The following is a 22088-nucleotide window of genomic DNA, read 5'->3' on the forward strand; positions in this document are numbered from 1 at the left end:
GGTGTCACTCTATCAAAGGCACACTGCAGAGGGGAAAAAGAGTAAGATAATCTTGGCCCTGAAAGATCTTAAAATCTAGTTCAGACATAAGCAATAATTCAGTCTGAAATCCACTGTCAATTCATAGGTATACAAATTGCTATGGAAGTTCAGAGAAGGCAGAAAATGGGTCAGGAAGAAAATGAAAAATTTTATGAAAAAAAAACTACAGTTGAGTCTGAAGATGGGCAGGGTTTTAATAGGTAATAGTAGACAGACAAGCCTGTCAGTTGGAAAGCATCAGAAAGTTTAGCTGATTCCACCTTCTATATATCTCTTGCATCTGTCCACTGTCTCAAGACTCATTACCTCAGTCCAAGCCATGGCTACTTCTCACCTCGATTACTGCAACAACTTCCCATCTTGCCTCCCTGCTTTTGGCTTTGCCCTTTCCTATCACTCTTCAATTTGAAGCACAGAGCTTGGTAAAATACAAGTCTAACTGTGCTTGAAGCATGTTTACAGCAGCCCATTTCCATAACCGCTTTCCACAGCATGCGCTGTCCTCCATGATGTAGTCTCTGTTCATCTCCCCCACCTCAACCATTCACACTTCACGCCAGACTGAACTTTTCGCACTTCCTCCATGCTCTTTTCCTCTTGTTCCAGGGCCCCTGAATAAGCAATCCTCTCTGCCTATCCTCTTTGACTTGCTAACTCTGACACACCATATTTATCCTAGCTGAGGTATCACATCTACTGGGAAATAATCTATTACCTCCCAAACATGGGTTAAGTATCTACAGAGTCTGTTCTCAGGGCTGTAAGATATACTCCAAGCCAGATGTACATAAATATACGCAAGTTAAGACTGGATTTAACACAGATGCATATTGTGGGAGAAGAACTTCTAGCCTCCTCCTGAACTCATGAAAGAAACTGGTGCTATATATGTTTTCAAGAACAGAAAAAAGGAAACCAGGCACATGCAAAGTGGGAGGTAAGTGCGTCTAGGGTACAGGGCAACTTTAATAAATTCAGGTCACCCAGGGATTTAGGAGGGCAGCTGGTACCTAACCATGTCAACCTTTTAAAGGAGCCTGTAAGGAGAGATGCAATGATATCAGACGTTCTCTCCTCGCTGGCAGAAACCACAGCAAATACATAAAGAAAACACAAAAGGATCTGGAGTTTATTTACTGGGCTTGCCATTAAACCTTAATTTTTAATATGGAAAGAAGGGAGGGCCTGTGGCCTATTTTGAATGTGAAGAATCATAAGCCTCTTACCTGTCACATCCTCTTTCTTTCCTAGAAGCCAAAATTCATCCACCACTGCCAATACCTCAATAATATCTCCCACAAAGAGTGGCAGTTCTTCTGACACGCTAGGGCAGAAGTCAAAGATGGCTCGAACCACTGAGCCGGCCTCCATCTTTTAAACCTGGAAAGAAAGGTAAAAGAAATGGAAAAATAGAATTATTTAAGACACTGCAGTATAGACCTATACCTTGAGAATTATCATTAAGATATAAAGGTACTTATAATGAAGTCAAAGTAAATAAGAAGTTTGTACTTTTAAAAAATCAGAATGCTATCTCATTTATTTCTTTAGAAACAATAATTTCCTCATACATTTTCATTTGATTTTCAAAGTCATTCTGGAATAAAAAAAAAAAAATGACCTATAGCTATGAGTAACAGAAAACACACAATGTGGAAATGCAGACTTTCCAATATACCTGAGGAAGGCAATAAGGAAATTAACGTTTTTAAAGTACAAGGCAAGAGGGTACTTTTAAAATATGCTATTTAAAAGGTAGGGAATTGAAATATGGCATTTCATCTAATTAAACTATATCTTTTTTGTTTATTTATTTCTTCTCTTTGTATTTCCACATATATTTTATTTTTTCAAGTTTTATTAATATAATTGATGTACACCTATGCACAAGTTTTTGCTTCTCTGGTGGTTTAGACGGTAAAGAGTCTGCTTGACTGCAATGCAGGAGACCCTGGATTCAATCCCTGGCTTTGGAAGATCCCCTGGAGAAGGCAATGGCAACCCACTCCAGCAATTCCATGGACAAAGAGAAGCCTAGTGGGCTCTAGTCCGTGGGATTGCATAGAGTTGGACATGACTGAGCAACTAACAGAGTATATACTGCATAAGTTTAATCATGAAGTGATTACTGCAGTAAGTTTAGTGAACATTCATCATTTCATACAGATACAAAATTAAAGAAATGTATTTAAAAATTACATTTTAAACATGTATTTTCCTTCTGATGAGGGCTCTTAGGATGTACACTCCTAATAACTTTCATACATAACATACACAGTATTAACTGTACTGATCATACTGTACGTTACATCCCTAGTACTTATCTTACAGTGAAGTGACAGAAAGTCACTCAGTCATGTCTGACTTTTTGTGACCCCATGAACTGTAGCCTGCCAGGCTCCTTTGTCCATGGGATTCTCCAGGCAAGAATACTGGAGTGGCCCATGCCCTCCTCCCAGGGGATCTTCTCAACCCAAGGATTGAACCTGAGTCTTCTGCTGGGAGTTTATACATTTTGACTGCCTTCATCCAATTCCCCCAGCCACTTCTGCCCAATCTATGGTGACCACAAAATCTGATCTCTTTTTCTGAGTTTGTTTATATCCGAAGTACAGTTGACCTATAACACCATTTCAGTTCCTGTTACACAACTTGGTGATTCAATAGTTCTATACATTTCAAAATGATCACCATGATAAATCTAGTCATGATATGTCATCATACAAAGATAGGAGTTATTAACTGTATTCCCCACACTATACATTTCATACTTGTGAATCATTTATTTTACCAACTGGAAGTTACTTCTTAAACTCTCTCATCTATTTCCTTCCTTCTCCCGCCCACCTCCCCTCTGGCAACTACCTGTTTGTTCTTTGTGTCTATACTTTGTTTCTATTTTATGTTTGTTCACTTGTTTTTTAGATTTCACATATAAGTGAAATCATACAGTATTTGTCTTTCTCTGACATTTCATTTAGCATAATGTCCTCTAGATCCATTCACGTTATCAAAAATGGCAAGATTCCATTCTTCGCTATGAATTAGTAATATTCCATTATATACACACACATATATACATGTATATACACACACACACATACAGAGAGATATATAATATAACCATATCTTCTTCATCCATTTATCTACTAACAGGCACTAAGTCTGCTTCCTAAGTTTACAGCTTTTGTAAATAATGCTGCAATGAACATAAGGGCTCATCTCTCTTTCTGAATTAGCTTTTGTCAGATAAATACCCAGGGCTGGAATTGCTGGATCACATGGTAACCCTGTTTTTAATTTTTTGAGGAACCTCCATACTGTTTTCCATAGTGGCTATACCAGTTTATATTCCCACCAACAGTGCATAAGGGTTTCCTTTTCTCCAAATTACATCCTTGCCAACACGTGTTATTTGGTAATATGGTAAGTGTGAAGTGACAACTCACTGCAGTTTTAATTTGTATTCCCTGATGACCAGTGGTGTTGAGCATCTCTTCATGTGCCTGTTGCCCATCTGGACACCTTCTTTGGAAAAACGTCTAGATCCTTTGTTCATTTTTTTAACTGGGGTGTTTATCTGATATTGAGTTGGTTATATCATTTGCAAATATCTTCTCCCATTCAGTAGGTGGTATTTTATTTTGTTGATAATTTCCTTTGCTGTACAAAAGCTTTTTAGTTTTGTGTAGTCTCCCTCCACAACTACCTTAAAGATGGGGGTACTGAGGCTCAGAAAGTTATAAAACTTAATTTGTTCAAGATCACAGAGTTTATAGCAGCAGGGCCAGGATTTGGACTGAGGGCATTCTGGTCCCTACTTACTTCTATTTAAAAAAAAGAAAAAGTAATTCGACCTGAATAACAGCAACAGTAGCGCAGATTTAAAATGCATTGAAAAATAAAAATCCATAAAAAGAACAAGAAAAGACTATGTAGATGGCACCTCCAGACAAGACTGAGAACACTACACCACATCAACAACGTGTTTTCTGTTCAAAGAAGCCTGCAGTCCAAACTTGCATACTATCTGCTACGGTATCTGTGCTGTTACAAGACAATGTGTCTGTTATTTTCTGTCAAAGGAGCCTAAGTGCATGCTCACCTGGTGGTTCAGCTGGGAAAGAATCCGCCTGCAATGCACGAGACCTGGGTGCCATCCCTGGGTCAGGAAGATCCCCTGGAGAAGCGAATGACTACCCACTCCAGTATTCTTGCCTGGAGAATCCCATGGACAGAGGAGCCTGGCAGGCTATAGTCCATTGGGTCACAGACAGTCAGACATGACTGAGCAACTAACACTTCACTTCGAGCAACAGAAAGGGAGGCAATAAAAAGGAGGGCCTATGTATACTGGAAACCCTCAGGATTACTTTACTCTTCTCCCAGGTCTTTTACAAGAAGCAACAGAAGATCTCCAGAGTGTCCAGGCCCCAAGCCTACTGTTCTTTATTTGCCTCAAGTATTCATTTGGTGCTGGCAGAGACGAGGATTCTAACTTTCATATCACATATAACCACGCTAAATCACTTCAGTGTGATTCTTTTCGACCCCATGGACAGTAGCCTGCCAGGCTCCTCTGTCCATGGGATTCCCCAGGCAAGAATATTGGAGTGGGCTGCCATGCCCTCCTCCAGGGGATATTCCCAACCCAGGGATCGAACCTACATCTCTAATGTCTCCGACACTGGCAGGCAGGTTCTTTACCACCAGCACCACCTGAGAAGCCCCTGCATATAACTATAACCAACATCAAAAAGCACCAAGTGCCTAAATACAAAAAAGAATAGTTATAGCTTCATTAAGTTTACAGTCTAAGAATGATGTGGACAAACATTTAGGCACAGAATAAATTGTTTAGTCTATTAATGCAAAGTACCTATAAGATTTTAATGACTCATGCAAAACAAATGTTACATATTTCACTCGAACTACTGAGCAAAAAGAGCTTATCTTTGTGTTACAGAAACTTTTTTCCTATAATGAGATGACTTGGGTATACAACGGAAAAGAGAAGTAGCTAGTAACATTCCCCACATCCTCTCCCACCACATATTTTCTTTAAGTATTAAAACATATACAAATCTTCCCTAGTGGCTCAGATGGTAAAGGATCTGCCTGCAATGCAGGAGACCCAGGTTCGATCCCTGGGTTGGTAAGATCCCCTGGAGTAGGAAATGGCAACCCATTCCAGTATTCTGTCTGGGAAATCCCATGGACAGAGGAGCCTGGCGGGCTACAGTTCATGGGGTTGCAAAGAGTCAGACATGACTGAGTGACTAACACTCACAATTAAAAATCATACACTGAGGAGGCAGCGTAATGTGAATGCAAGCTACTGGACTCCTGGTGTCAGAGAGATCAAGGTTTGAATCCCAGCTCCACTATATATTAGCTTTCTCACCTTGGATATATTACTTTTTTAAAAAAAATGGAGATAACCATACTTTCATAATTACCATCAAGAGGGTGATGATAATGATAAAAGTAATTATACTAATGGCTAACAAGGTGACGAATAGATTTAAGGGATTAGATCTGGTAGACAGAGTGCCTGAAGAGCTATGGATGGAGGTTCATAACACTGTCAAAAATATGGTTTTTCCAGTAGTCATGTACAGATGTGACAGTGGGACCATAAAGAAGGCTGAGCACCAAAGAATTGATGCTTTTGAACTGTGGTGCTGGGGAAGACTCTTCAGAGTACCTTGGACTGAAAGGAGATCAAACCAGTCATTCCTAAATGAAATCGACGCTATTTATTCATTGGAAGGACTGAAGTTGACACTCCAATACTTTGGCCACCTGATGAGAAGAGCTGACTCATTGGCAAAGAACCTGATGCTGGGAAAGATTGAGGGCAGGAGGAAAAGGGGATGACAGAGGCTGAGATGATTGGATGGCATCACTGACTCAATGGACATGAGTTTGAGCAAACTCCAGGAGATAGTGGAGGACAGAGAAGGCTGGTGGGCTGCAGTCCATGGGGTCCCAAAGAGTCAGACATGACTTAGCAACTGAACAACAACAAAGCCTACTATTTAATTAGCACTTCTATCTGTAGCACTATGACTTCCCTCCTTGGGTCTTCACAACAACCCTGCTGTATATAGTTGGTTCCCATTCTGCAAGCTCAGAGAGGCGATGTAATCTGTCCAGGGTCACATAATAAGTCAGACATGGAACAGGAATGCAGATCTGCCTGTCTTCAAACCCATAACCAGTATGCTAATAGTATGAAAGCACCTAGGACAGGAGGAATACAGTAGGTGTTCAATAAATGTTAAAAGTTATTATTAAACATCATTTCCATAATCATCTACAAGACTAAATCTGTCAACAATATAGCATCATCAGAGAATGTGATAATTTCAAGTATATAAACACTACATAATTTACTATTTCAACATGTCAAACATGGTTAACTTTGACCATGTTTAAAACCTAGGCACATAACATACATCCTTGCCATCAACAGAAAAGACACTAAACACTAACTAATAATAAGCTCATTATTAAGACCGTTTCTTACTGTACTCTTCTGTAACACATAGTACCAGTGCTATATAGTTTTAGGCTTTTCTCTTTTAATGCCAGCCTTTGCTCTGCCATCAGTTTATCTCCTCTGTCAACTTTTCTACCTCTTTCTAGATCGTTGTTTACAATCTGCTGGGAGTGGCAGGGAACCACACACACACAACACCAAAATTATTAAAAGTTTCTAGATAAATAAAAAGTGAACATGCTCCAAATAAGAGGCTAACAGGCTCTTCTGCAATGGTAAAGTACATGTGGTAGTGCTAGAGTCCTTCAACAGTTATTTTTTCTGTACTCTGAGGCCCCTTTCTTAGTTTCTGGCTGTCTTCCACACAGCTGAAGTTGCCAGATGTCAGATTTCCACATAAGGGTGGTGTCAAAAATATTTCTTTTCCCTAAAACAAACAATATTTTGCAAAATCCTTAACCATCTATATAATATTAAAACAACTCAAGGTTGAGCCAAGGTAGATATGATTTTCCTTTTCCTACGACTATCTTTTCTCAAATTTCATCTATCAGACTAAATATATACCTCATTATCTAAAATATCAAGGAGAGAATTAGCATAAGCCCCAGAGGGTGACTTAGACAGCTACCCTGTTCCATGGAGGAGTAACCTTCGTGAGCTGAAAGGGTTAAAGCTTCTCCCTAAGAACCTTCCTGCTCTACCAGAAAATGACTCAGAAGCAGAGGAGGGTCTGGCTCAATAAATACTTTTACTGACTGACCTCCTACCCTATTGGAAGGAGTGCGTAATCGCTAAGGAATACACACCCTGGAAGAGTGCTGCAGTCAGAGCCTGGCTAAACTACAGGATTCGTGGGTGAGACCAGAAAGGAGGGCTTTATGTCCTCTGTTTTATGTGGAATAGCATGAATTTCATCTGTCCTCTCTGTACACACTATGAAAAGCAACAATTACTGTTTCTGTCTGGGCCATTTTAGAAGCCAGGACTGGGATTCCCTGGTGGTCCAGTAGTTAGGACTAGGAGCTTTCACTGTCGTGGACTGGGTTCAATCTCTGGTTGGGGAACTAAGATCCTGCCTGCTGTGTAGTATGGCCAAAAAATATTTTGAAACTTAATCATAACCAGTTTACACATAAACTGTTTCACCAACTTCAGATGGAAGCAAAAAAGAACTATTAATACATTGGAAATCAGAATGCAGATGGACCTAAGAGAAAGCAGAGGAAATAAATGCCTGGATGGCATAATGTCTGGGACATCAGAAAGTTTGCCATGACAGCGTTTCTTCTCTTGCTGGTGAATGCCTGTCTCTCCACCTTTGCAGAGTCACTCTGCATGTGAGATGCAAAGACCCTTCATTCTTCAAACCCTCATAGGGTATAAAACTCTATGAGGGAGGAGATTTTTGTCTGTTTTGTTCACTGGTCTAGAGCAATGCTCAGTGAGTAATTTCTGGTAGGCAAATGATTTACTGAACTTCAGGAAAATACAAGGAACTGTTCATATAAAAATCTCTACTTCCATTTATCTGAAACTAAATTAACCATCTCTTCTCCACAAAGAGTTTTATCTTCCAGCTTGAGTAACAGTGTCATGTAAGTCTTTCAGATCAAATATCAGAATCTGATACTTCTTCAACCTCTATAATCCAGACAGTACACTAACTGCAAAAGCTACCATTTAAGAATTTATCACATGCCAGACACTGAGCCATGAGCTTGCACCATCACCACACTGCAAGGTGGAGACCAAGGTGCTCGAGTCAGGGTCCCTGGCTTCAAATCCCAGTGCCACCACTAAGCAACATACTTAACTCTCTGACGCAAAGCTAAACCAGAACCAGAATTCAAGTCTATTTGGGTCCAATGTCTATGTATTTTTTTACTGTAAATGTTATTAATTCTCTTACATCTCACTGATTCTTCCTTCATAATCACTAAATTTCCATTTTCCTCTCTTTAGTTCTCCAACATTTTATTATGAAAATTTTCAAACAGCCAAGCTGAAAGAAGCTGACACCCACCATGTAGAGTCTACCATTAACATGTTACTGTGGGCACTGTGCCACATATCATCGAGCTCCCCATTTTTCAATCCTTGTTATGTTTTGATGTATTTCAAATATTTTTCATTTTATCTTTGATGTCTTTCAAAATTCATTACAGATATTTTCCCCAATACTTCAGCATATAACTTAACTAGCGTTTATTATTTGTTTACAATGCATTTTCTTTTGGGGAAGTAACATTTTCCTCTCTTTTTAGCTAAAGATACAATTTTTCTCCTCATTAATCTGTCAGTGAACCTGGTTAATCTTTTAAATGGTCAATTTTTACACATTACACAGTTGCGTAAGAATTTACAAGATTTTCCTACTCTCTATAATGCATTCACATATTCAACAAATTTTAGTCAAGCCAAATGAAGTCAAGTCAATCAAATTCCCACGCAGGCTAACAATCTGGCTCTGCTGGGTAGGCTAATCAGTTGATGACTCTTTAACCCAACATTCTTTAAATATTTATTCTCTAATTCTGTTGGTGACTAACAGGAACATTTACACTCTCCTCTACTGTCCTAAGCAACTCAACTCCTACCCCAAAGCATCTACCCTGCTGCTGCTGCTAAGTCACTTCAGTCGTGTCCGACTCTGTGCGACCCCATAGACGGAAGCCCACCAGGCTCCCCCGTCCCTGGGATTCTCCAGGCAAGAACACTGGAGTGGGTTGCCATTTCCTTACACAGGACAAAATAAGACCCTGTAGATAACCTGACCACTATCTAATAAGGAAACAGGCTTCTTTCCGTGAGGAAGAGATCAACAGAGCAAACAATTGATTCATAAATCTGCAGTGATTTTTCTTTTTTTTTGGTGGAGGGAGCCTGGCAGGCTATAGTCCATAGGGGAGCAAAAAAAGGAAATGGCAACCCACTTCAGTATTCTTGGCCTGAAGAAATCCATGGACTGAGAGCAGCCTGGGGTTATAAAGAGTCACACAAGACTGAGTGACTTTCACTAAGGATATTTTAACACTTTCAATGGACTAAAGACCTTGGCAGCAATCTCTCTATCCAGTTTTACTTCTCTGATGTAACAAGAAACACTCAAGATGTTGTGAGATGAGCTGTAGTTCCTATACCCAAGAAACTTGGCTTAGTCCCCACCATTTCCCCAAAACATGCTGAGGACACTAATCATATTGTCCCCAAATACAAGAGCTCTATGGTCACTATAAACCTGGGGAAGGCTATAAGCCATATTTCTCTCTTGGAGGGACATTTTACTATATTAAAGATTGAGTCAATCCAGCCAAGAACTCCTTTTTAATTCAACTTATCTGGCATGGCACACTTTTTTTCAGGTCAAACTTTATATATTTTTTTAACTGTTTCTCACTCCACTTATTCATAAATAGTCCTTGTGAGTCCTAACCAATCAAAAGGCTCTCTGCTCCCACAAAGCACTTTCTGTCCAATACTCATTCCTTTGTTTACACGCCGTTTCTTTATCCATGGTAGGCTCCACTGTCTTTCCACACATTTAAACTGCCTCCAGATGATGCCCTTCCCTCTTGCTCAAGCCCACATCCACTGCGCATGTCTCAGCTCCCTTGTTCTTTCATCACCTTTCAGTTCTGTGAGAGATCAGGCTGGACATGTAAAAGTTGCAGCCATGAGCGTGAATGTATTCAGTATTAACGAAAACACATCCAGAAATAGAAATAACACTTAAAGTATTATCACGCAACCAGTATGGCCATCAAAAGAACAGGTAAACAAAATGCAGCATATACATAAATTGGAGTATTATTAAAAAGGAAGGACATTCTGACACATACAACCTGGATGAACCTTGAGCATACTATGCTAAGTCACAAAAAGACGTATACTATGTGATTTCACTTATATGATGTATCAATAGTAGTAAAGCTCATAGAAACAGTAAGTAGACAGGTGGTTACCAGGGGATGAGTCGAAGGAAAATGGGTACAGAGTTTCAGTTTGTGACCATGGAAAGTTCTGAAGATAGATGATGACGGTGGTGGCACAACAAAATGAACATATTTAACGCCACAGAACTGTACACTTAAAAACGTCAAAATGGTAAATTCTGTTTTACATACACACACACATATATATTTATCATAACAAGGATTTTTTAAAATCTATGTCATAAGATGTGAGAGAATGTAGAAGGCGGCCTAGTAAACGTCAATAATTGCTGACAAGCAACATATCTACAAGTCTGGACATACTGCATTAAACGAAAATCTCCTGAAATGACAAACTTTTCCCCTGAAAGAAAAGTGAAAGAAAGTGAAAAGTCGCTCAGTCATGTCCAACTCTTTGTGGCCAATGGACTATACAGTCCATGGAATTCTCCAGGCCAGAATACTGGAGTGGGTAGCTGTTCCGTTCTCGAGGGGATCTTCCTAACCCAGGGAAAGAATCCCAGTATCCCACATTGCAGGCGGATTCTTTACCAGCTAAGCCATGAAGGAAGCCCAAGAACACTGGAGTGGGTAGCCTATCCCTTCTACAGTGGATCTTCCTGACTCAGGAATTGAACCAGGGTCTCCTGCATTGCAGGCAGATTCTTAGATATTGATATCAAACCTGGGACAGACTGAGAACACTGAATATTATAGCCAGGGTTGGGTGTCTTCCACTTCCCCTTCTAGGTCTGTCTGTCCTCCCCTCCTCCACCTTGCTCTATGCTCCGTGAGGCTGACCCACAAGAACTGCATCAAGGTGTTCCCTTGCCTCTGGCTTCCAGTTTGGTTCAGTCCATGGGCATCACCAGCAGGAGACTGAAGGCAGAGGGATGGTGAGGTTGGGTGTTTATTTCCATGCATCTTTTCCAGCTGCGCTGTGAGTTGGCTTGGCTGTCATTCTACCAAAGGCCACAGCTAATACAAGGAAGTTGAAAAAGAGAGTCAGGTAATGACCCAGTTTCCTGCCCCTTGAGGCCTGGGTGGCTCACTGGCTATCTCTGGGGTACAGTACAGTAGGATTTTCCCTACATCTGTCTGTTCCTCAAATTACCCGATTTGAGTACATCTTCTACATTCTGCTGAGTCCCTGATAGATATATGCCCAAAAGGATTCTTTTGAGTTTACAAGAACTATGCATGAAAAAATGGAGAGAGAAAATACAGGAAACCATATAAAGTTAGTTTCCTAAATCTACCACCCTAAATCTCGGTGAGAGATAAGAGGAAGAGAGATAAATTTTGAAGGCTTAAACTATATTTAGAAAAAGACTAATGCCTGGGTTCCTGTGCACCTACTCTTCAAAAAAAAAAAAAAAAATCCCACTGTTGACAGATTTGATGCATGGGCCCAGACTCCGAATTGCTTTGAAATTCTGAGCAATCTATTTCACAATCCATTGTGTCCTAGGAAAGTAGGACACAATGTGTGAGAGCTTTGAAAAGATACTATATTCTTTCAAAGAGCACTGACGACACCTTGCATGCTCTTCCTAACATTGCCCAGTTTAGAGTATAAGTCTAAATTCTGAACTTTCAGAATCAAATTTCTGAAGGGATTTCCTGAACTAGAAGACAGTTTCTCTTCCTTTCCTATTTGCTCCTACAAAGTGGGTGTGCTGCAGGAGTCCAGGTACATCTTTGCTGACCTGAGAAGAGCTGGAAGAGGGTCCCCTTTGGAGGGACTCTCCAGTATAGGTTCCTGCAAAGGAATATGTTTGCCTGAGCATCTGGAAATTTCCTTATGTCCTGAAACTGAACTCTCAATAAAACATCAGTTTCAGAGAATGGAAATCCATTAAAAAAATTTCAAATCCAAGCAATGAAAAGTAATCTTTAACCTCAAAAGCAATTGCACAGTTCTCTTATTCTTGGCAATATAGGACTAATAAGAACAGGCTCTTTCCTCTGGGCGAAAGGGTAAGAGGTGTCAGAAAATGAAGTTTAAATCTGTTTCAGGAAGGAAATGAGAGAAGCTAGGAAAACATCATTTCCTCCTCTGGTTTATGTCACCAGAGCTCGTTTTGAACAGAAGGTCAGCAGTCACTGCCAGGTGATTACTCAAATAACCAGCAATAGATGAAGGGGAAAAGTAGAACCCATCTCGAGCATGGTGGCCCCCATGAGGCTGAGCAGCATGGCCTGGGCCAGCTGTCTTCAATCAAGTATCTTCCTCCAACCCACTGTACTCTCCTGATGACAGCAGCACTGATTCACAACATGCACTTTCTGAAACATGTTATGTAATGTTGGACTGTAAGAAAAAATAAAAAGCCTGCTCTGACGTAGGAGGGATGATCAGAGAAACGAGGGTAGAAAAGGAAAGGAATCTGCTATCATAAACTGTCTTACAGGGTATATTACTGTTTATTCCAAACTTGTCCCAAGTTGGAAGGCAACAACCTCAGCAGATGGAACAGGACACAGATCAGAGTTTCCACCAATCATGGAAGGGCCCTTCAGTCCTCCTCAGGATTTAAACTGACTAGTTCTCATCTCAAACATCGAAATAGTTCTAATTTCTTTTGACAAAAGACAAAATTTAAATTAAGAAAGCTTCAAAGACTTCCCTGGTGGTCCCGTGGTTAAGAATCTGTGCTCCCTACATTGGGAGCACAGATTCAATCCCTGGTCGGGGAACTAGATCCCACATGCTGCAACTAGGACCCAGTTCAGTTCAGTAGCTCAGTCGTGTCCGACTCTTTGTGACCCTATGGACTGCAGCACACCAGGCCTCCCTGTCCATCACCAGCTCCCGGAGTTTACCCAAACTCATGTCCATTGAGTCAGTGATGCCATTCAACCATCTCTTCCTCTGTCATCCCCTTCTCCTGCCCTCTATCTTTCCCAGCATCAGGGTCTTTTCAAATGAATCAGTTCTTCGCATCAGGTGGCCAAAGTATTGGAGTTTCAGCTTCAACATCAGTCCTTCCAATGAAAACCCAGGCCTGATCTCCTTTAGGATGGACTGGCTGGATCTCCTTGCAGTCCAAGGGACTCTCAAGATTCTTCTCCAACACCACAGTTCAAAAGCATCATTTATTCGGTGCTCGGCTTTCTTTATAGTCCAACTCTCACATCCATACATGACTACTGGAAAAACCAAAGCCTTGACTAGACGGACTTTTGTTGGCAAAGTAATGTCCCTGCCTTTTAATATGCTGTCTAGGTTGGACCCAGTGCAGCCAAACAAATAAATAAATAATAATAATAATAAAAAGAATCCACCTTGCAATGCAGGAAATACTCATTTGTTTCTATCTCTGGTCTGGGAAGATCCCACATGCCACAGGGCAACTAAGCCCATGTGCCACAACTACTGAGCCCCTGCTCTGGAGCCCTCAAATTGCAACTACTGAGCCTACAAGCCACAATTACTGAAGCCCAGGTGCCTAGAGCCCATGCTCCACAAGAAAGAGTAGCCTCCAGCTCACTACAGGCTTCCTTTATAGCTCACTGGGTAAAGAATCCGCCTGCAATGCAGGAGACACCAGTTCGATCACTTTCACTGGGAAGTAGAGAAAAGCCCTCTGGCAGCAACAAAGACCCAGCACAACCAAAACAAAATTAAGTAAATTAAAAAAGAAAGCTTCAGGACTGACTCTTATCAGACAGCTGTTTAAACTGACAAAGGATTCCACACTCCACCCCCACATTAAGCTGATATTTTTTTTCCTTTTCAGTTATTTTTAAAATTGCTTATATATCTCTACATCAATTTTGTCTTTTTCAACAAACCACACTGATGGAGGAAGGTCCCAAGATTAATATTTTAGAATTACCAAATTTGAGGAAATTTACATTAAAGATACTTTTCAAATGGGTCAAACTAACAATTCCTTAAGTACTGGCTCAGATTTTCATTTCTTAAATCCTGCATGAATCTCAATTATGAAATTTAAGAATCACTGACTCATAAGTATATACACTGGACATGTCTGAGCTAAGCAGCCTAGTGATACATTAAAATTAACAGTTCCAACACGCTGTGTATACAATAAATGCCCAGATAACACACCCCATAGCAGCTGTAGAAGTACAGATTAATTTGAAACTATAAAGTGAAACTTCAGGGTGAAGTTGCAAGTAACAAAGGAGCAAAACAAACTTGAGATAACAGGCAGTTTTTAGGACAGTTTCCAGGAGATGGCTAGAAAATTTATTAACCTAAGCTATGAGGATAAATACCACAGAGATCTGCAAGTAAGCATCTTTTTTCCTTTCCTTATCTCTTTCAAGCACAGGCTTGTTTTTTCGCTAAAGAAGATTTAAAAGATAAGGCACTTCTCTACCCTTCAGATATTCAGAGTATAAAATATTCTTGATATTTTGGAAGAAAGAATCAGGAAAGGAATTTAGAAAACTAAAGATTCTGAGGAAGAAAAATAGGGAGGAAAGAAATTGTGCAGTTGGAGTTAAAAATAATTGAGACCACTCTCAGCGTGAGTGATTTTAGGTCATTCTACGCAGTATCAGCATCCAAGGACCATGGAAAAGAGGGACCAGCAGTTTTATGTGTTGTGTTGTTTAGTCTCTAAGTCAGGTCCAACTCCTTTGAGACCCCATGAACTATAGCCCACTAGGCTCCTCTGTCCATGGGATTTCCCAGGCAAGAATATCGGAGTGGGTTGCCATTTCCCTCTCCAGGCGACATTACCAATCCAGGGATCAAACCCATGTCTCCTGCATTGGCAGGAAGGTTCTTTACTACTGAGCTACCAGGAAAACCCCTCTACTCTCTTTGCCTATGAGTCTGGCATTTTTCTTTTTTTAAGATTCCATGTACAAGTGAGATCACAGTTATTTGTCTTTCTCTGAATTTCTAAAGTGCATCTCTTTCAGACAGTTGCTACACACATTTAAAGTAATTACTGATCCTGCATTTGTTTCTATTTGCCCTATTTTGTGTTCATTAAAGCATAGAAGAACTAAAAAGTCTCTTGATGAAAGTGAAAGACGAGACTGAAAAAGTTGGCTTAAAACTCAACGTTCAGAAAACTAAGATCATGGCATCCGGTCCCATCACTTCATGGCAAATAGATGGAGAAACAATGGAAACAGCGACAGACTTTATTTTCTTGGGCTCCAAAATCACTACAGATGGTGACAGTAGCCATGAAATTAAAAGATGAATGCTCCTTAGAAGAAAATCTATGACCAAGGTAGACAGCATATTAAAAAGCAGAGACATCACTTTTTCAACAAAGGTCAGTCTAGTCAAGGCTATGGTTTTTCCAGTGGTCACGTATGGATGCAAGAGTTGGACTATAAAGAAAGCTGAGCACCAAAGAACTGATGCTTTTGAACTGTGGTGTTGGAGAAGACTTTTGAGAGTCCCTTGGACTACAAGGAGATCCAACCAGTCCAACCTAAAGGAAATTAGTCCTGAATATTCATTGGAAGGATTGATGCTAAAGCTGAAACTCCAATACTTTGGCCACCTGATGGGAAGAATTGACTCATTGGAAAAGACCCTGATCCTGGGAAAGATTGAAAGCAGGAGGAGAAGGGGACGACAGAGGATGAGATGGTTGGATGGCATCACTGACACGATGGACAAGAGTTTGAGTGGGCTCCGGGAGTTGACGATGGCAGGGAAGCCTAGCATGCTGAAGTCCAGGGGGTCGCAAAGAGTCAGACACAACTGAGCAACTGAACTGAACTGCTCTGCAACAAAGAGTAGTTCCACTTGCTGCAACTAGAGAAAGCCTGCACAAAGCAACGAAAACCCAGTGCAGCCAAAAATAAAGACAAATTTAAAAAGAGAAAAGCTTTCCAGTCTTCAGTTCAGTTCAATCGCTCAGTCGTGTTTGACTCTTTGCAACCCCATGAACCGTAGCACGCCAGGTCTCCCTGTCCATCACCAACTCCCGGAAGCTACTCAAACCCATGTCCACTGAGTTGGTGATGCCATCTAACCATCTCATCGCCTGTCGTCCCCTTCTCCTCCTTCCCTCAATCTTTCCCAGCATCAGGGTCTTTTCAAATGAGTCAGTTCTTCCCATCAGGTGGCCAAAGTATTGGAGTTTCAGCTTCAACATTAGTCCTTCCAATGAACACCCAGGACGGATCTCCTTTAGGATGGACTGGTTGGATCTCCTTGCAGTCCAAGGGACTCTCAAGAGTATTCTCCAGCACCACAGTTCAAAAGCATCAATTCTTCAATGCTCAGCTTTCTTTATAGTCCAACTCCCACATCCATACATGACCACTGGAAAAACCATAGCCTTGACTAGACGGACCTTGGTTGGCAAAGTAATGTCTCTGCTTTTTAATATGCTGTCTAGGTTGGTCATAACTTTCCTTCCAAGGAGTAAGCGTCTTTTAATTTCATGGCTGCAGTCACCATCTGCAGTGATTTTGGAGCCCCAAAAAATAAAGTCAGCCATTGTTTCCACTGTTTCCCCATCTATTTGCCATGAAGTGATGGGACCGGATGCCATAATCTTAGTTTTCTGAATGTTGAGCTTTAAGCCAACTTTTTCACTCTCCTCTTTCACTTTCATCAAGAGGCCTTTTAGTTCCTCTTCACTTTCTGCCGTAAGGGTGGTGTCATCTGCATATCTGATGTTACTGATATTTCTCCCAGCAATCTTGATTCCAGCTTGTGCTTCATCCAGCCCAGCATTTCTCACGACGTACTCTGCATATAAGTTAAATAAGCAGGGTGACAATATACAACCTTGACGTACTCCTTTTCCTATTTGGAACCAGTCTGTTGTTCCATGTCCAGTTCTAACTATTGCTTCCTGACCTGCATACAGGTTTCTCAAGAGGCAGGTCAGGTGGTCTGATATTCCCATCTCCTTCAGAATTTTCCACAGTTTATTGTGATCCACACAGTCAAAGGCTTTGGCATAGTCAATAAAGCAGAAATAGATGTTTTTCTGAAACTCTCTTGCTTTTTCAATGATCCAGTGGATGTTGGCAATTTGATCTCTGGTTCCTGTGCCTTTTCTAAAACCAGCTTGAACATCTGGAAGTTCATGGTTCATGTATTGCTGAAGCCTGGCTTAGAAAATTTTGAGCATTACTTTACTTCCACAGTCTACTTAGATTTAATATTACACTATTTTACATACAATATATAAACTACATAATAGAATAATCCTATTTACCACACCATCCTGTCCTTTGTAACTGTTGCCATATACATTAGTTCTACTTTGTGTTACTGTTGCCATAGATATTTGTGGTAGCTTTAAAGTAGATTCCAAAATTTTTTGATACTGCTCCCTATTTCCTCTCCTCCTGAGTGTGGGCCATACTAGTGACTCATTTCTAACCCAAAGAATACAGTGGTAGTGACAGTGTGTGATTCCCAAGACTAGATTGGGAGGACACTCAGGCAGTCTTATGGAGAAGCCCACACAGTGAAAAACTGGGGCCTCCTGCCAACAAGCATGTGAGCAAGCATCATGGAAGGAGATTACAGAGTCCCAGCGAAGGCTTCAGATGAATGCAGCCCCCACCAACATCTTGATGGCTACTCATGACAATTCTGAGCAAGAAACACCCAGCTAAGCCACTCCTGAATTCCCAACCCACAGAAACTGTAAGATAATAAGTATTTATACTGTTTTAAGCCATTAATTTTTGAGAAAAATTGTTACACAATGATAATTAATGTAGTATATTATAAACCCCAAAATACAATGCCATTTTTGTTATAAACAATGAGTTGTCCTTAAAGAAAAGGTCTTTCACTTTTGCCTGTACAATTACCACTTCCTGTGTTCTTCATCCCTTTCCACAGATCTGAGTTTCCTTCCAATATCATTTCCTCTCAGCCTAAAGAACATCTTTTAGCATTTCTTGCAGTATAAGTCTGTTGACAACAAATTTGCTCAACTTTAGTTTATCTGAAAGCATTTTAATTTTACTCTCATTTCTGAAAGATTTCTTCGCTTAGTACAGTATTTTGATTGGTGGTTTTATTTTTCTTCTTTCAAATTTTAGAGATGTTGTTCCATTATCTTCTGCCTATTTCAGAAGAGAAGTCAGCAGTCATTCTTATCTTCACTCCCCTGTAATATCTTTTTTCTCTACTTTTAAGAGTTTTCTCTTTGTCTTTAGTTTTCAGCAATCTGACAACAAAGTGTTGAGGTGTAAAGTCTTCTTACTTACCCTGTTTGAGGTTCACTGAGGTTTTTTAATATATGAGCTGACGTTTTTGATTAAATTTGGGGAAATTTTGGTCATTATTTCATCTTTCTTCCTCTTTATGAGATTCCAATTAGACATATATTAAACTACTTGATATTAACTCACTGTCACTACAGTTCTGTTCTCTCCTGTCCCCAATCTTTCTTCTCTCTGCATTTCAGCTTGGATAACTTCTATTTATCTGCCTTATAGTTCATTGGCCCCTTTCTTCTGCAGCATCGCTCTTGCTCTCTTAAGTCCATCCAGTTAATCTTTATTTCAGCAACTATACTTTGAAGGTCCCTATCTATCCACTATGTCCTATTTACATCAGCTGCTTTAAATTCCTCATGTGCTAAATCTATCATTTCAGTTATCACACAATGCATTATATCTTTCCCTCTGGGGTCTCAAATGAATGTCTTAAGTGCTCATCAAGGTCTCTCAACTCTGGTTCCACTAGAAATCCAGTATTTCTGAGCAATGTGCACCTTCAGGTATCTTTGCTCAGCTCTCAGCCCCACAGAAGCCACTCTGTGTCAGGCCTCACCGAGGCTTGCCCTGGGCATACCCCTTCCAGCCCTTGGTCAAAGACCTGAGATAAATCCCCAAGAAGATACCCACTCCTATATCCATTTGCTGCTGTCTCTACTCCTTTAGTCGGACCTACAAATCTCAGCCCTCTCAGAGATATGAAAAAAGCAGATGGTTGTTGTAATAAGCCATTGGGATTTTGAAGTTATCTGTTGCACAGCCAAAAAAAAAAAGACACAATGTGATGTTAGTTTTTTTGACTGGATCAGCTGAGCTCTTCCATCAAACATGCATAACTCTTATTTTCTGGATAAACTATTATCTTCTAAGATCCAGCTCACGGTACCTCCTCTATGAAGTCTATAGAATTAGTCCTTATCCACTACATGCTCTATAGGGCAGGGATCCTTTTTGTCTGTTTTATGCACTGATGTGTATTGAGCATCTAGAGCACTACTTGGTACATAGCAAGCCCTCCCTAAATAGTTGCAGAATGGGTAACTTAACACACTGAACTAATTTAAGTTATATATCAAAATGTATATTCAGATTCCCAATGATCATGTTCCTCTTTCACACAGAGCTTACAGGATCTCATAGGACTCACTCCCACATTAGAAAGGCTGGGCTTTGATTTTAGGTACTCAGGAGCACCTGAAATGTTTGAATAAGCAAGTATAATGGTTAGAATTAGAACTGGTTTTAAGTATCTGAGCACTCCCAAACACAAATGTGTGTGTGTACACATAATTTTTTTTTTTTTTCAGATAAAGACAAAAAGGTATTCCAAGGCAAACCATCCAGGTCATTTATCTTCAAATCATTTTTAAAAAACAGGTTTATTGAGTTGCAACTCACATACTATAGAATTAATCCAAAGTGTATAATCCAATGGGTTTAGTAAATTTCCAGAGTTGTGCAACCTGTACGCGGAGAAGGCAATGGCACCCCACTCCAGTACTCTTGCCTGGAAAATCCCATGGATGGAGGAGCCTGGTAGGCTGCAGTCCATGGGGTCGCTAAGAGTCGGACACAACTGAGTGACTTCATTTTCACTTTTCCCTTTCATGCACTGGAGAAGGAAATGGCAACCCACTCCAGTGTTCTTGCCTGGAGAATCCCAGGGAAGGGGGAGCCTGGTGGGCTGCCGTCTATGGGGTCGCACAGAGTTGGACAAGACTGATGCAACTGAGCAGCAGCAGCAACCTGTACCACTATCAATTTTAAAACATTTTCATCATCTCAAAAATAAACTCCATACCCATTAGCAGTCACTTTCCATTTGCCTCCAAAAATCTCCACATCCATCCCAGCCCCAGACAACCAGTAATCTCTCTCTCTAGACAGAAAGATTTGCCTTCTCTAGGCATCTCATCGGAGAAGGCAATGGCAAGCCACTCCAGTACTCTTGCCTAGAAAACCCCATGGATGGAGGAGCCTGGTGGGCTGCAGTCCATGGGGTCGCTAAGGGTCGGACACGACTGAGCGACTTCACTTTCACTTTTCACTTTCACACATTGGAGAAGGAAATGGCAACCCACTCCAGTGTTCTTGCCTGGTGAATCCCAGGGACGGGGGAGCCTGGTGGGCTTCCGTCTATGGGGTCACACAGAGTAGTACACGACTAGAGTGACTTAGCAGCAGCAGCAGCAGACATCTCATACAATGGAGTCATACAACAGGTGGTCTTGTGTGACAGGCTTCTTTCACTTAGCATAGTTAAAGGTCTTTATATAATTTCAAATATAAATATGAAACTTAAAACACAATAATTAAGAGCACAGATTACAAAGCCAGACTATCTGGATTTACCTCCTAGCTCCACCCCATGTTAAGGTTACGTGATTTGAGGCAAGTTACTCAACTTCCCTGTACTTGAATTTCCTCATCTAGAAAATGGGTTTAGTAATAGAACTCGCTTCATAGAAATTTAAATGAGTTAATATAAATACAGCACTTAGAAGAGTACCTGACACGTAGTAAGCATTATACAGGGGTCAGCTGCTATTATTACTATTGTTGTTGCTGTTGCTCTCATCATCATCTGCATTAGAGAGCAAGACTATGGACAGATATTCTCAAAATCCTTGTCATAGCTTTAGGATGTTTTTTGGCATTTAATGGGTTTTAAAATGAGTGTCTCAGGAGAAAGAAGTGGGGAATGACTAACTGCTAAAGAACACAAGGTTTCTCTCCAGTGTGAGGAAATGTTCTGGAACTAGACAGCAGTGAAGGTTGCACATATGTGTAAGACACCCAAAAAAACCCCACTCAATCGTATACTTTAAAAGGGTGAATTTCATGGTTTGTGAATTATGTCTCAATTTTAAAAACTGCGTGTCTCTCTTGTTTTAGAAACTGCTATATTTCAAGGTAACAACAGTGAAGGCATACATGGATATCCTGCCTTGAAAAAAGTCAGCAATTTAAATAGCTTCCCTATTTATGCTCCACTTTGTCCTTCAAGTTTTTCCTGTATTTTATGTATTAAAAATGTATTTATGTTTTATTCCCACTATTAGTTGCAGATGGAGGGTAGGTAATACAGTGTTTGATTATTTGAATTTTCTAGGGCATGGCTACATAAAGGAGTAAATTTAAAAAGAGAACTCATTTTCACTTCTAAATTACATTAAGTAATAAATATATTCATAACAGCTAAGAGCTCAGATTTAAGTCAGAGAGAATTAGTTTCAGTTTTTGGTTCTGCCACTTGTCAAGCTATGTGACCTTGGGCAAGTTACTTAAACCACTCTGAACTTTTGTTTCCTCATCTGTAAACTGAAGATAACAATAGTAATTTATTTTATGGTGTGTTATGAGGATTAAGTTTGATCATGTAGGGAGCTTCCCTGGTGGATCACTGG

The 22088-nt window shown here is 40.4% G+C and overlaps 1 protein-coding gene across 1 annotated transcript in view; it reads right to left on the reverse strand.

Annotated features, from left to right (window-relative positions):
- The window catches only part of DNMBP (dynamin binding protein), a 109915-nt gene that overhangs the window by 74587 nt on the left and 13240 nt on the right, over window positions 1–22088 (reverse strand). Inside the window, exon 2 of the mRNA XM_055424892.2 lies at window positions 1269–1422. Within this exon, the coding sequence (XP_055280867.2) occupies window positions 1269–1413 (145 nt within the window). The 5' untranslated portion in view covers window positions 1414–1422. The remainder of the gene's footprint in view (window positions 1–1268; window positions 1423–22088) is intronic.

The sequence above is a fragment of the Moschus berezovskii genome, chromosome 12 (assembly GCF_049115385.1).
Source record: "Moschus berezovskii isolate FMDL1 chromosome 12, NW_MosBer_1.0, whole genome shotgun sequence".
NCBI lineage: Eukaryota > Metazoa > Chordata > Mammalia > Artiodactyla > Moschidae > Moschus > Moschus berezovskii.